This window comes from Puma concolor, chromosome A2 (genome assembly GCF_028749965.1).
Source record: "Puma concolor isolate L17-30 chromosome A2, mPumCon1.1.hap2, whole genome shotgun sequence".
NCBI lineage: Eukaryota > Metazoa > Chordata > Mammalia > Carnivora > Felidae > Puma > Puma concolor.
Genome location: NC_141668.1, coordinates 153,949,485 through 153,964,264, shown reverse-complemented (window position 1 = coordinate 153,964,264; position 14,780 = coordinate 153,949,485). Strand labels below are relative to the sequence as shown.

At 57.0% G+C, this 14,780-nt stretch overlaps 2 protein-coding genes across 6 annotated transcripts; both read right to left on the bottom strand.

The window, feature by feature from the left end:
• Positions 1-2,124: 2,124 nt before the first annotated feature.
• On the bottom strand, positions 2,125-3,033 carry TMEM89 (transmembrane protein 89). The gene is made up of 2 exons (XM_025916419.2): positions 2,716-3,033; positions 2,125-2,323 (listed from the first exon to the last, which is right to left on the bottom strand). The coding sequence occupies exons 1-2, from the start codon at positions 3,007-3,009 to the stop codon at positions 2,138-2,140; spliced, it is 480 nt and encodes a 159-aa protein (XP_025772204.1). The 5' UTR covers positions 3,010-3,033; the 3' UTR covers positions 2,125-2,137.
• Positions 3,034-4,742: 1,709 nt separating this feature from the next.
• SLC26A6 (solute carrier family 26 member 6) lies at positions 4,743-14,559 on the bottom strand. Of its 5 annotated transcripts, XM_086698283.1 has the most exons (22): positions 13,818-13,921; positions 13,628-13,720; positions 12,554-12,712; positions 12,334-12,473; positions 11,992-12,102; positions 11,287-11,450; positions 10,913-11,077; positions 10,681-10,833; positions 10,319-10,401; positions 10,087-10,234; positions 9,479-9,592; positions 9,267-9,344; positions 8,870-8,965; positions 8,674-8,780; positions 8,458-8,527; positions 7,438-7,530; positions 7,257-7,352; positions 6,715-6,885; positions 5,899-6,078; positions 5,654-5,708; positions 5,268-5,404; positions 4,743-5,030 (listed from the first exon to the last, which is right to left on the bottom strand). In XM_086698283.1, exons 3-22 carry the CDS (start codon positions 12,670-12,672, stop codon positions 5,016-5,018), a joined length of 2,295 nt encoding a protein of 764 aa, XP_086554409.1. In that variant the 5' UTR covers positions 12,673-12,712; positions 13,628-13,720; positions 13,818-13,921; the 3' UTR covers positions 4,743-5,015. The 5 variants fall into 5 exon arrangements, with proteins under 5 accessions (XP_086554409.1, XP_086554406.1, XP_086554407.1 ...); XM_086698280.1 differs by lacking the exons at positions 13,628-13,720; positions 13,818-13,921 and adding an exon at positions 14,458-14,559; XM_086698281.1 differs by lacking the exons at positions 13,628-13,720; positions 13,818-13,921 and adding an exon at positions 14,458-14,559 and having other exon boundaries at positions 5,899-6,075.
• Positions 14,560-14,780: the final 221 nt, after the last annotated feature.

Below are 14,780 nucleotides of genomic sequence, written 5' to 3'. Positions count from 1 at the left end.
AGCCTGGAGCCTGTTTCACATTCTGTGTCTCCCTCTCTCTCTGCCCCTCCCCCGTTCATGCTCTGTCTCTCTCTGTCCCAAAAATAAACGTTGAAAAAAAAAAAAAAATTAATAAAAAAAAAAAAAAAAAAAAAAAAAGAATAAGAGAGGAGCTGGTTCTGTTCTGTACATCAATGGATCCTGGTATCCACAATAGACTAGCAAATGGTAGGTGCTTACTGAACCTTGTAGAATGTAGAAGTGGGCCTAACAAGAGGCCGATGAATCTCAAGCTTCAATGCCCTTCTCTTCCAGACCTTGGGAGGAGCCCCAGGAGTGTGTCCATAGAGGCAAGTCTTTTTTAAACTCACGAAATGAAGATATTCTAACTGCATGTAGTTAGAACCTCTGTCCTTTTCTAGTCAATCCCTCCATCCTACCTCACCTCTTACGGGGATACTGGAGAAGTTATAACATGTGGGGGGTTCAGCCAAGAGGAAGGTGGGTTGGGGATTGTCCCAGGTTGGGTTCTCTAGGAAGCAGACTCCCCAGAGGGAGATTAGGACATTTACCAGGGAGTCGAGATCAGCATCTGAGGGAGAGAGGGAAAGGGTTGTGCCAAGGGCAAAAACTAGCTGTGACGAAGCCGCCTGCAGCTGAGACCCTTCTTGATGACTGGCAGCAGCGGGCTTCCCTGAAAGGGGGCCACCTCCAAGTTTACCAAGGGGACACACTTGGCCGGGGTTTAGAGGGACCTAATGTGGTTGCTCCACTCGGGTGTGCATTCACCTTGTCATTTCTGTCCTGGTACATGAGGCCTCCAGGAACCTCCTGCCAGGTCAGACAGAGCTTCTGGTCAGGACAGAAAGGCAGGATCCTATTGCATTTAGCACCTGCCCCAGAGTGCCCGGTGCTAGAAAAATTGTGAGCCATGGAGAGAAAACAAGTTTTGAAATGTATGTGGAGCCAGAGCCTACCTTTGGGAAATTCTTCCAAAATATAGAGCTTCTGTATGAAAGCAAGTTGATGGCAGTTTTCCAAATTTGAAAAACATCCAGACAATTTATGTGACATCATCAATAATAGTTTAGGAGAGGGATTTTCTAAACTATCAATAATTAAAACACAAATTTCAACAATCAACCATGTTAGAAGGAAGACTGAATTCATCTATTTTCTGTGTATAGAGGATATGTCCCCTCTGTACTACAAAATCTTCATCCTATATAGAGGTTATCAGAGTCAGCAGCCAGAAAGTATAGGAGTACAAGTATTAATGTGTTAGGAAGTCGCCACAAACACATTATTGGTCTAGATTTTGCATTGCAGCATCACTTTTTTTTTTTCTTAAGTAGGCTTCATGCCCATTGTGGAGCCCAAAGTGGGGCTTGAACTCACAACCCTGAGATCAAGACCTGAGTTGAGATCAAGAGTCGGACGCTTAACAGAATAAGCCACCCAGGAGCCCCTGTAGTGTCAGCTTTTTAACATTTATAATCTCTCACCGTTTTTTCCTCATTTTAATGCACTTATTTCTATTTTTGAATTCGTAATTTTATATTCTTTTTCTAAAACAGATAAACATGCATAGGCCTCAGTACCCACTCAACCTGGATTGTCCTCAGTAGAAGGAAGAGAAGGGGTGAAGTTCAGCCCTCACTCCACTTTCAGGGGCCTTAGAGCAAGGACCACTCGGGTGCCAGAGCACGGTTGAGGCTGCCATAAAGATGAAGGTGGCCGAGGCTCACCCTCCACCTCCCGACCCCCCTCATCCCCAACTGGGTGCCCTCACTGACTCAGTCAGGTTGTTACCTCCTCTGGGCAGCCCTCCATGGACCAGCCAAGTCTTCCCTGATGGTCAAGTCTTGTCCCACCACACCAGGGCCCCTAAGGAGCCCTGGAGAAGGAGATGTATTTATGGGTGAGACCTTAAGGAAGAGGGGGCTGTCAGTGGGGGCAATGGAGGAGTGTGAGTCAGCCCCACATGCCCACCCATCCTGGGCACAGAGGCCTCAAGTCTGCCGACTGCAAAAATAAAAAGGAGACACAGGGTCCAGGCGAGCTTGGAGACGACACACACACAGGCCTGAGCCTGGCCCAGGGCCTCAGGCCACCCCCACCCCGACTGGCCACCAGGCAAAGAGAGACATATGTTGGGTCACCCACTCTGGGTGGGAGACCCCTTTATTGGGGTTTTCTGTTTGGTCGTTATACGCCGCAGGTGGCAGTCAATATGGACCAGGAGGGCATCCAGCATGTGCAGGACCCCAATGAGCAGGGCGCGGTCTGAGATCGGATTCCGCCGTTTCCAGGGTCCGGAGGGGCTAGTGGTCACCTGCGGGTGCTGAGGATAGGACCAAGAGTCAAGAGTGAGAGCAGAGGGATGGGATCAGGGTGCGGTGAGGGGCAGCGATGGGGCCAGGGAGAAGGGCATAGGAAGGCAGATGGTGATGGAGGGTCACCGAGGGTCTGCCATAGGCTGGGGTGGTCGTGGGGGCCAAGGGGGCTGGATGAGGAATAAGGATATTAAGGGGCGGAGGGACAGATGGGGACAGAGTACTGGGAGTGGTCAGGGGTTGATGGGTGTGGACAGATGTAGGGACCAGAGAGTGTGAGCGGTGGGGGAGGGGCACAGGCATGGGTAGGTTGCCTGGGGGAGGGTTGGGTAGAGGACGTGATCCCACTGGGTCTGAGTGGAGGCAGGAGGCTGGGGGAACAGAGCAGTGCTGTGCTCACCTCAGACTTAGTGCCCTGGGAGCGCCACCGCTGTAGCACCGCACGGCTGACCATCAGCATCATGGTGGTGGTGAGTGTGACCCCAGCCACAGGGTAGATGCGGTTCATCCCCAGGCCCATCCAGTGGCCAGGACAGCCCAGACTGCCCCCACAGCCTTCCAAGGTGTTCGGATGACACCCCCAGGGCTGTAGGTCCAGCCCCACCTGGTACCACAGGGGCCGTGACCAGGCATGGGAGGGGGCTGGCATCGCCAGCAGGGGCAGCAGTAGCAGGGCGAACGGTGTGAGCAGCATGGCTGTGCCAAGTCCCCGGGTGGAACCTGGGTGCCTGGCAACAGACAAACACCCCTCCCCCAGGGGCAGGCAGCAGGTTCCAGCTGGGTCCATGGCCTTTCCTGAGGGGCAGACTGGCCAGAAAACACAGCAGGGTGGGGAAGGGGGGCTTCCAGGGCCAAGATAGGCGGTACGCTTGAGGCCTGGGTGCTGATCTCTTAGCCAGCCCAGGACTGAAGAACAACTCCTTCCCCCAGCCTCCTCCCTGCTTCCTTCCTCACCTAACATTCAGTCCCTCAAATTCTAACACCCCATGGTCCCTAAGGCTGCTGTCTGGCACAGAGCCGCTTGCTGGTCCCCAAAGCCCAGCCTACCCCACAGTCCAAATCACAGTAGGGTGAGCCCTCAAAACTGTGGGGCCCCCACAGGCTCTGAACAAAGCCTGAAGGTTCTCTCTGGCCTGTGAGGTCCTGTGTGCTGTGGCCTCCCTCCAGACTCAGGCAGGCCTCTCCGGTGTTCCCCAAAACAAGTGCTGTTCCCTATGCCAGGACACGGTCCACCATTTCTCATGGCTGGTGTTTCAGTCTGTGTCATCTGCTCCCTTAGCTTCCCTCCCATGAGCATACTGGGCAACACAGTCCCTTCTCTGTCGTGTGACCCTGTTTTTTTTTTTTCTTCAAAGAAGTTCTAACTCTCTGCAGCTTCTTATTTGAGGTCTGCCCTCCACTCAGACACATAAGCTTCACTCACCCAATATTTGCCAAGCACGCCAGGCACCATTCCTGGTGCTGGGATACGTGTGACAAAGCAGATAAAAAGCTCTGACTTCCTGGGTTGTGATTCTGGGGGCTGGGGCAGGGAGGAGGATTCATGAACACAGAACAGGGTGCTGATGCAGAACACGATAAAAACTGAGCTGGACAAGGGGCGCTTCAGTGACTTGAAGGAGGGGTCAGCCTCTGTCCACTTGTCCAGCACAGAGCTGAGCACCTGGTCAGTACCTGGGGGACAGCAGTGTTCATGTGCTTTTGAGCAGGTGACTCAAGCCCAGCATTGCTGTAAGCATTTTGTGGCACTGACTCATTTAATATTCACTGAGCAACCCAGGAAGCGGGTATAATCATCATTTCACCATACTGCCGAGACACAGGCCCAGAAAGATTCTAACCGCACCGCCCCGCCATCACTCAGAGCTCAGCTGGCCTAAAGGCCCACTGTTGCCCACTAGGGAACATGCCTAGATGCTGGCATTTTATGGTAGAAATGAGCACGTTCCTTGGTTGACCATGACCTGCAGAGCCCAGGTGATGTAATGATTATGAACAGGCATTTTCCCAAGTGGACAATCCTGCACATTCTTCTAAACACAGACCAGCAGCACCTGTAAACACCATGCTTCCCCGCCGGCCGCCCCCCCCCCCCCCCCCCCGGTTCACTCACACCCTCCAGGGGCTGCACCTCATTGGGATCATTCCTGAGAAGAAGCTCTGATTCCAACTATCTTCCAGATGAAGACATAGGTGCCAAGGGTTGAGAGCAGCTGGGGAACTTGGACCTGGGGTACCCCCACCCTGGGCCCCGTAACTTTCCCTCTGGTGGCTGTCTGCTGTCTCACCTGACTCTGCCCTCCCCAAACCTTCCCCCCAACTTCTGACTCCAGTCCCCACTTTGGGGCATAAGAAAAGTCAGGAGCCAGGGCTGTAGATGGCTGCCCACCCCATCAAGCCCCCACCAAGGCACAGCAGAGCCTGGTGTTAGGCAAATAAATCTTTATTTCTGGGGCTAAAATCATACATCTTCCCCCAACCCAGCCAGTGCCAGTCTGACTCCAGTGCCCCATCCCAGGCCTATAGCACTGAACTTGGAGTCCCAGAACCTCCATCCCTGAGTTGTGTGTATGTGTGTGTGTTTATACGGAGGGGACTCCTGGGGGACATCTGGAGGCAGCCCAGGGTTGGGGGGGGGGCGTCGTTCTCACAAGTTACAACATTCAGAGGGGAGCAGTCTCAGGCAGGGTGGCAGCATGGTCAGAGTTTGGTCATCTGAGGAGGCAGAGGAGGGGAGGCTCTGGTCAGTTTCCAAAGGACACATATCAGCCCCTTCCCCCAGGACAGCAACCCCTGCTCCCAGGAGCAGCTTCAGCTAAAGGCAGGAAGGGGCAGCAATGGGTCCACCAGGGGCAGATCCATCCAGGAAGGGTGGACTTCCTGAAGCTGGGGGTCAGGGTAGGGACAAGCAGTAGACAGACAAAAAGCTCAGCAAGACAGAGGCCAGCTCACCAAAACAGGGCTGGCAGGGCTGGACCTCGGGTGTTGGAGGGCAAAGAGGACAGCGTCGTGGACAGAGGCAAAGAGATGCTGCTTAGTGATCGATGCATCGAAGAAGTGCCCAGCCTCAAGCTGGGCAACCACAGGGGCTGTAGGCAAGGAATAGGTCTCCCCTGACTCATAGAACCACCAGGAACCCCAACCCCAGTCCCCCGAATACCCTGACCCATTTCGTCCCTGACCTCTACCCCTGAGGCTACATCTAAACCTCCAGTCACTCTTGATCCTTGACCCCTGCCCCCTCAAGACACCTCTGACCTCCAGTTTCAGAGACCTTAACTCCTTGGCTGGAAGAGCCCACTCCCCTCCCAGACCGCTCATGTCCCCACCCCACGCACTGTGGCAGGCAGCCATGTACACCTCCACCTCGATCTCTCGGAAGTCACGGAAAATCTGCAGCAGAAAAGGGGGCCAGACTCAGAGGGAGCCTTGTGGGTTCCGAAGAGGGAGGCTGGGGTGGGAGGGAGTTTTGAGGGGGAGCTCAGAGGGCTCTTGGATCTAGTTATGGGGTCGGGAGGCTTGAGGGGGACTTGTCCTCTCCCAGGGCTCTTCTTAGGAGTGTCCCCAGCCCCCAGCCCCTTACATTCTTCAGGCTCTTGAGGCACACAGTGTCCACAAAAGAGAGGGCTCCCAGATCCAGGATGAGGCTGTGGAAGTGCGGCTGAGGCAGGCCCAGGGCTTTCAGTGTGGTCACATCTGGGGCCTTAGCATCTTCTTGACCGCTGGCTGCCATACCTTCTAGCTCATTCCCTGTGCTCACCTGCTGGCAAACCGGACACACTGCAAAGGCTGCCCATGAAGGGGTGATGTCAAGGAGCACACAGACATACAAGGACACATAGGGTCAGATGTGGGAGCACGCACGTAAACACCCACATATATTGGGACATTCAGGGGACACTGGAGAACCAGGATGTGGGGAGTCTCTTGTATGCAAAGGCAAGAGGGACACATGAGGACACACAGGAGAGGACGCCCAGACTCAGGAGCACATACAGACTTGCATATACTGCTCTGTTACCTCCCGCACCCAGGCTTACTAGGGAGGCTTAAGAAGGGAGAGTGCTGGGCAATTGTAGCCTACCCTCAGTCAGCCAGGGCAGAGCAGGGAGGGGGCCCAGGGACACATGTGCAAACGCAGACACCCTGGCATACCATCTGGGTCTCTAGTTGAGCCTGGCATCCCTTTTGATCCCATATTTTTCCCCCACTCCCAATCCTTTCCCTTTACCCATGAGCACAGACTGTGGGGTCTTGTGAACTCTACAAATTCAAGGTCTTCCGATGGCAGACCAGAGAGCCACAAGCAGAATCTATGGCAGATCACCAGACCTCTTCCCATAGGGCATCTGATCCACCACCCACCCCCCTGCCACTGGCACAACCACTTAAAACCCACAGCTGGTAGGTCCGTGGCCTTCCTCTCAGGACATGCATGGTCACCCCCATCTCTGCAGCTCATGGCTGACCCCTCTCCCTCGGCCTTGGAGTCCTCCATGTTGTTGCTCTCCATGTCTCTGGTGCTGGAGTTGACTTCAATAGAAACAGAAGTGTCCTTGGAGGCGGCAGTCTAGGTCAGGGGAAGAGAGGGGCCATAAAAAGCTGTCCCAGCTGTCATCTGACAGCCAAGCCAGGCAAGTCTGGTACCACCCCCAGGCTTTGGGCAGGTAGGCAGGCCAGGAACTGAAGCTTGGGACCCAGGGCTGCCAGACTGAAGGTGGTGGGGTTCTGACCAGCTCCAGGAACAGCCAGACTGGAAAAGGATTGTGGTGGTCCACGCTTGTTACTGGCTTAGGATGTGGGAGAAAACAAAACTCCACCCAGAGCACTGACCCACCAGGGGAGCAAAGCAGGGGTCCTGGGGGCATCAGGGAGAAGAGGGGAATGAATGAGGTTAAGAAGTCAGGAGGCCAGGAGTCCCTGGCTCAGAGAGGCCCCTGCCTGTTTCTGGAGCTTCTTCAGTCGCTTCAGCTTTTGCTCCTGCTTCTTGACCAGCTTCTTCTTCCGGGAGATGAGGTGGTCAACATCCACACCGCACTAGAGAGAAATGTCAGAAGGGATGCAGACATTCTGGGGAGGTAAGGGACCCTATGACACTCACCCTGGGGACCCCAGGCCTCACCCTCTGCTTCAGTGCGTCGCTGTAGAGCTCAGCATTAGCAAAGTACATGGTGGCTGAGGAGCGGAAGATCTTCACGCCTGGGACCTCCCTGGCCTAGGGATGGGTCAGGGTTGGGGGTGGCTGAGCCCTCTGCTCTCCTGGTTGTATCTTGCTCTCCTGCTTTCCTCTCCTGTATGGCCCAAGGGCCCCCCATCACCAAGCCCCTGCCCTCCCAGACCTTGGGCCACAGGTTTGGCTACATAACCCTAACACCTCGTCCTGCTCCCTACCCCTCACCCCCACCACCCAGACCCTCAGCCAAGCCCGTCAAAGCTTCCTCCAGGGCACCCTGAACCTTCCCTTCCCATCTCCCCTCCCTTCTGTTAAAACCCAGGCTAGGCTCTTAGGCCTCCTCTTGGGTCTCCACCCCCCACTCTGTGGTCTGTTTTCTGCATGTACACAGAGAGACCCTCCCCAGCTCCCATTCCACCCAGGACACAGTCCAGGTCTCTGCTCAGCACTTGGGCCTGCACAATGTGCCCCCACCTCCCTTTCCATCCAGCTGAGCTGCTCCCCCTCCTGACCACTCCTCCCTCTGCCTGATTATACTGTACTCAGACTCCAAGTCTCCAAGTCAGCAGGAATGGGCTTGTTTTATTCCACTGCCCCTACTATTAAGCATGAAACTTCTCAGGAGGTAAACGAATGATAGAGATGTAGAAACTCTGCTGATCAGATCAGAAACAGCCTCTCCTTCACCCTGGTGCCCCAGGCTCCTGCCCCACCAGCATTCCTGTCCCAGAGCTGCTCCACAGGATAAGACAGACCCCTCTCCTCAGGCTCCCATGGCCCCTCTATCCACTCCTCCTCTGTCCCTTCCTAGCTCTGAGGAGGGTGGCAGACTAGAACTCCTCCCCTGAAGCTCCAAGGACCAAAGTACCCTCAGCCCCCAGGGTCTTTGCCAGGTGCAGACAAGACTAACAAAGGCCCATTCAGCCTCTGTCCCACCCCCAGGCCTCCTGCTCAGCCCCTGCCACCCACCTCTGAGTACTCAGCCACATCTCGGTAAATATCCGTGTCTGGCACCTGCCCCAAGATAGAGTAGCGGGGCCTGTGAAGGAGACCATGTGAGGAAGGGGCAGCGAGGGGGTACCAGGGAGCCTGGGTGACCCCCGAGATGCAGGAAAGCGGTGGGGAGAAAGTGTGGGCCTCGCTCCCTCACGAGCTGGGATGGGGGGACCCAGAGGGGAGACTCACAGCTGCGTACGGAACACCACAAGCAGCAGGGAGAAGACCACTGCAACGGCCAGGCCAAGGTCCAGGTTCAGCAGGATGGTGGCCACAAAGGTCACCAGCCAGATGAGCTAGAAGCAGAAGGGCAGCGGTCAACAGACTCTAGAGGGGGCCCTGCTGTAGGTCCCCACCCCCACCCATGGGCTCACAGGCCTCTCACCAGATCCACTCGATTTGCCTTCCAGAGGGAACATATGTCGGTGAACTGCTTCAACATGCCCTTCAGGTTCACGATAATGACGGCTGCCAGGACTGCCTGGGTGAGGGGAGTGTCACCAGGGACTTCCGAGAGGCGCCCAGGTGCTGACAACCCTGACCACCCGGGCCTGAGCCCCGCACGACGCCAGCCGCCACCTGCCCCCTGAACTGAGCAACTTGGATCTCACTCGGAAGGGTTCCAATCCCTGATCCTTAACTCCAAATCCCACCCCAAAGAGCTCAACCTTGAAAAACAGGGCATGAGCTTGTGTCCCTGCCCCTCACCTAGGACCTGACTGATTTGAGCCCCTGGCCTGGCCAGGTCCCTCCAGCCTGGCTGTGGGGAGGAGGCGGCTCACCTTGGGCAGGTCTTGGAAGAGTTCCCCAAGTTTGACGATGATAATGAGGATGAAGAGGGAGGAGACAGCCCCAGCCACCTGCAGGGTGGGAGTGAGCAGGGGGGTGGGGTGGGGTGGAGGGTAGGGGAGTAGGGTGCAGGGAGGAGCAGGCAGGACCGCCCAGCCAGAGCGGTGTGCGTGCGCACAGATGCACACCCGCACCCGAAGCCCACCTGCGTGTTGCCCCCGGTGCTCTCCTGTACCAGGCTGCGGGACATGGAGCAGCTCACAGGGAAGCACTGGAAGATGCCCCCGACGAGGTTACTGAGGCCGAGAGCCACCAGCTCCTGGTGGAGGGAAGTGCGGGTGTGTCATGTCTGGTCACCGTACCACTGTATCTAGGCCCAGGTGTCCCCTACCTCCATCCTCATTCAACAGCCTCCAGACTTGACTACTGTCCCGAATGCCCTGGCTACTGTCCCAGTCCCCTGCGTGGCCCCAGCACATTTGTTTGCTGTTTCTTTTCTTTCTTTTTAATGTTTATTTATTTTTGAGAGACAGAGACAGAGCATGAGCGGGGGAGGGGCAGAGAGAGAAACACAGAATCTGAAGCAGGCTCCAGGCTGTCAGCCCAGACCCCAACATGGGGCTCAAACCCACAAACCGTGTGATCATGACCTGAGCCAAAGTCGGATGCTTAACCGACTGACCGATCCACCCAGGCGCCCCTTGTTTGCTATTTCCCCCTGTCCCACCTGCTATACCACACACTGCCCCACCCCCACCCCCCAGGCCCTGGCATCTGTGTTTACCCAGCTGCCCCCATATCCTGCCGCCAGACCTGGTTGCTGTCCACCCGGTAGCCGTGCCTCAGGGCGAAGATCTTCCCCAGTGAGATGGCAATGGCGAAACCAACCACGGCGATGGTGAAGGCATAGCCCACAAGACTGGCGAACAGCTGGGGGTTGGGGGCCACTGGGGGCACCAGCCTGCAAAGGGCATCTGTGAGGCCAAAGGAGGGTGCTGGCCCTGGCCGCCCACCCCTCCCTAACCCGACAGGGGCCAGAGCTCACCCTGCAGGAATGTTGCCCACGACATCCACCCCAAATCTGCGCTTCAGACCTACGCCATAGGAGATGCCTGTGGCTCCGATGAGCTGGGGGGAGAGGACAGTCAGAGTGTGGAGAAACTACTTTGGCAGGGAAGAAGGGGGCCTGAAGCAAAGCCTTCAGGAGATGGGGAGAAGTGGACGACCGGGTAAGGTGCTGTTTGGGGACTGGAAGGCACCAACATGGGACCTTTCTGCTGTGGTTCCAGCCACTCCCCAGGAACTCTCCCTGGTGCCCACTCTGGCTGGTCTTTAAATCCCCGAGGGTACCTGCTGGCAGGGACATATCCTCCCTTGCCCTTCCCCCCTGCCCCGAAGAATCCGAACCGTGAGCAGTTCCCCAGGGAGCGGCAGGGGCAGATGTCGCTGCAGTTTGTCATTCAGCAGTTTCACCAGCACCAGCACCACTCCTGCCACCAATGCGGTGACCACAGTGCCAACCACGCTCTGGGGCAGCTTCCAGCAGACCTCCAGAACTGTCTGAGGGGAGGCAGGGTCACAGCCAGCACTCCAGATGGTGGAGCACACCCTACATGTCCCTCCTCCCACCCTCACTCACATAGATGAGGGACAGCGGCCCAGAGCGGCTGCTCAGTTGGAGGCCAAACACATACTTGAGCTGCGAGACGAAGACCTGTATGGACGCAGCTGTGGTATAGCCGCGGACCAGAGGCTCTGACAGGTAGGTGACCACGAAGCCGAAGTGGACCAGGCCCAGCCCCACCTGTGGGGTGGCCAAGGACAGTCAGGGAAGACAAAGGCCCTCAGGGCAGTTAGAGCACAACCCGGGGCAGGTGGAATCCAAGGGGCATGAGTAAACAGCAATAGTGAGAAGGGCAGCGATGGTCAGACTCAGGGGAACTGGCAGGTGAGGGTGGGGACGGGGTTGGCAGCAGTGGGGGTGGGAAACACATACTCCTGACTGCTCCGCACCTGGAAGAGGCCGACCAGGACACTGAGTGTGGCGGCCAGTTGCACCCGGGCAGCATCTCTGGCCTCCTCATCGACTGTAGCATTCTCAGCCTGCAGGAAGTCCTCATCCGGGGCCAGGGATTCCGTCACACTGCCCACCATTACAGACATGACAGCAAAGGTACCTGCAGGGACAGGTCAGGGCAGGTCTGAAGGAGAGAGGGCACTGCCCTAACCAGGAGCCCTGTCCTTAAGGCAGAGGCCAGGAGACATTCAGCTCTAGACAAGTATCTTCAGACTATGCCATACAAACAGAGGCAATGCTGGTGGTCATGTATGAACCCAGAGCTTAGGGGCTCTTGAGGGTGGCTAGAAACGTTGGCCCTGCATCATCTGCCCTGTTCCACTCATGTCCATCGGCTCAGAATCATTCCCCTCGTGGAAGGTGAAATGAGGAAAGGGGGCTAGTCAGGCCTCTGCCAAGCTCTGGGCCCCTTGCAATGCCTCACACACATCCTCCCGGAGCCAGGAGCTATCCTGAATCTGTGGCCCCACAGTCGGAGGCCTAGTCCTGCCTGGGAATGACCTTGGGCCAGTCTCCCAGTAGCCCAACACCAATGCTGTCCCCTTCCCTAAGTTCCCTTGCCCTCCTCAGCCTGCCCTCATCCTGTCCTCCATGGGGGAACGTGGACATCCTCCTGCACGGCTGAGCCTGGCTCCACTCACCCACGGAGATGTGCCGGGAAGTGCCAAACAGAAAGTAGATAAACACAGGATAGAAAGAGCTGTAGAGGCCAAACACGGGGGGCAGTCCAGCAAGGAGGGCATAGGCCAGGCCTGGAGGCGAAATGGTAGCAATGTAGGCTTGGAAGACTGGGCCTTGAAAAGGATGAGGGAATCCCAGCCCTAGGTCATGGTCCATAGTTCCAGGGGCAGGGCTCAAAGCTTCAGATGCGGGTGGGTGGTGGGTGGGCACAAGACCACAGGGCTTCCGGGCCAGGGCCTTGAAGGGCTGCAGATCACCCCCCAAAGACTGAGGGTACAGCCTCTGGGTCAGGTATGGCTCACCCTGTGGTAGCTGCATAATGGCCACACTCAGGCCAGCCAACAGGTCACCTAGGAGCCAGTCACGCACGGGATACCGGGGTAGCCACGCCAAAACTGGGAGGTGTTGGAGGAGAAGGGCTCGGGCCCGAGTGTAGGAGCACCTGAGGACACAATGGTAGGCATTGGGAACACAGTCTACCTAAGTCCTGTCGGTGCCCCCAGCCCCCACCCTCAGCCTTACTGAAACCAGGTTCGCCACTGGTGGGTCTCGGTGGCTGAGGTCAAGCATCCCAGCTCCTCCAGCTGTTCCTGATTCAGCAGTGGCCGTTCTACGTAGTAGTTTCGCTTCCTCAGCTCCATGGCCTGCGTCACAGGCAACAGTGCCTCTGTGTCCCTCTGACTGGGGTGGCAAGACCAGAGTCATAGTGAGTGTAACCCTGGTCCAACCTCCCTCACACTTCCACCTGGAGTCAGAGAGTCATCCTCAAGATCTAGGTAGGTCCAGCTCCCAGCTGGCCCCACGCCCAGCCAGTGGCAATCCCTGAACTTTGTCTAGCACAAGTCTCTCACTGGGCCAAAGTTCCCTACAAAAACACATCAGGATGAATACAATCCATACCTCCAACCCAGGGACAGCTGTGAGCGCTCTACCAGGTCCAGGTCCCAGGCTGACTGTCCCCCTCCCCCGCCAGCCCATCCCCCAGCCAATCCCCGTTTAGTCTCTGAGTCCTTATCCAGCTGTTCCATGAGCTCCGTGCTGGCCATCTGAGAGCACACACAAGGAAGGGATCCAGCAACCAGGGTTCCGGCTCTTCAGGCAGGCTCCTCTTTAGAGGGGCTCCCCTCTAAGGGAAGGAAGGTGCTGAGGCTAAGATTGCCCCTGGGCCTCCAGCCCCGGGGTCCAGGTTGTGGACAAACTCAGGCTTAATCTCACAAAGCCAGGGAATGGTTCTCACCTGGAGAAAGGGGTCTCACCTGGAAAGGCAAGCTCCCACTCAAAGTGGGAAGATCCCCCCCCCTTCAAGAACTCCCGTTCCCAGGTGAGATCTCACGTAGGGGAAAGCTCTCAACTGACAGGAAAGTTTTCATCAGCCAGGTATGTTCTGTCTTGGGAAAATCTCTTATCTACCCAGGCTCCCACCTGAAGCGGGAGGTGGATCTCCTCTAGGAATAGGAGATCTGGAGGCGAGGGAATTCTTAAGGGGGGGGGGCGGGGTAGCTCATACTGAGGAGGAAGCTTTCTCAGTGGGGAAAGTTTTCACCTACCAGTAAAGTTCTCATGTGGAAGGTACTCTCACCTAAGAGAAGCTCTTACCTGGGGGAGGCTCCCACCTGGAATGGGTGAAAGCTTTCACCTGAGAATAGATCTCCGCTGCGCAGGAATCTTCCCTGAGGGGAAACTCCCCAGCTGGGAAAATTTTCAGGAAAGTTCTGATCTGTGAGCTCTGACCTAGGGGTAGGATCCCACCGGAGGGGTAGGAACTCGCCTGGGAAGAGCCTCTAACCTGGATGTCCTGCTTGGAGAAGGGAGTAGAGTGCGCACAAGGAAGATCCTCAGAGACTCTTGGCACCGCAGTCTCACAGAGATCTTTGAGCCCCCTTGCCCCTCCTCCGTGAGTCACGCAGGTCTTCTTAAAGCGCTCCCACCACCCATCAGAGCGCGTGTTTGGAGGGCGGGGCCTAGATCATTGGCCCCTCCCTCTGGGAGGGCACCGCAGCCCTTCCAGCCGTATCCCAGTATCCGGGATCAGTTGTACAGCTAGGTGGGTTCAGGACACCGTTATGGACTCCGTGCAACGACGACCTCCCGCCCCAACGCGCCCATCTGCGCACCTCCTGGGCCGGGTCTCCTCCACACTCAGCCGCCTCCCGCGGCCCGAAGCCAGCTCGCGGGCGGCGTTCGAGTGGCTTCCCGCACAGTCCTCAGGAGAGAGGGTCGCGCCAGTTCCCGCCCCCATCCCTCGCTTCAGGGGATAGCTGCCTGCAGAAAATCGGCAAAGCGGCAAACACAGGCGTTGCAGGCAGATGCCTGCTCCGGACTTGGCGGTACGCCTTCGGAGCTAACCCAAGCCGGCTTCTGCACCGAGACCACGCGGCGGCTCGCGGACACAGACACGGGGAACCAGGGCCACGCCCTGCACTCACCCCAACGCTTCCGACAGCCCCATGGCTAGCGGGCTGCCAATTGCCGGCTGCTGCAGGAACTGGGGCTGGAGGCCGCTGAGGCTCGGGAGGCGGGGCCGGGATGAGGACCTTCGGCGCTCTCCGAGGGGCCAATCCCCGGATAGGACAGGGAAGGCTTGGACGAATCAGAGTGGTCGGGCGGGGCCTAAGTGACAAGCTTCGGGCTGGGCTAGCCCCAAGGCGGAAGATTTAACCCCTTCCTCCCCTGCGGCCTGGTTAGTACTGCCCCTCCGGGCTCACTTTTAATCTCCTGTCTAAACCTGGTAGAACTGCAGAACTGGGAC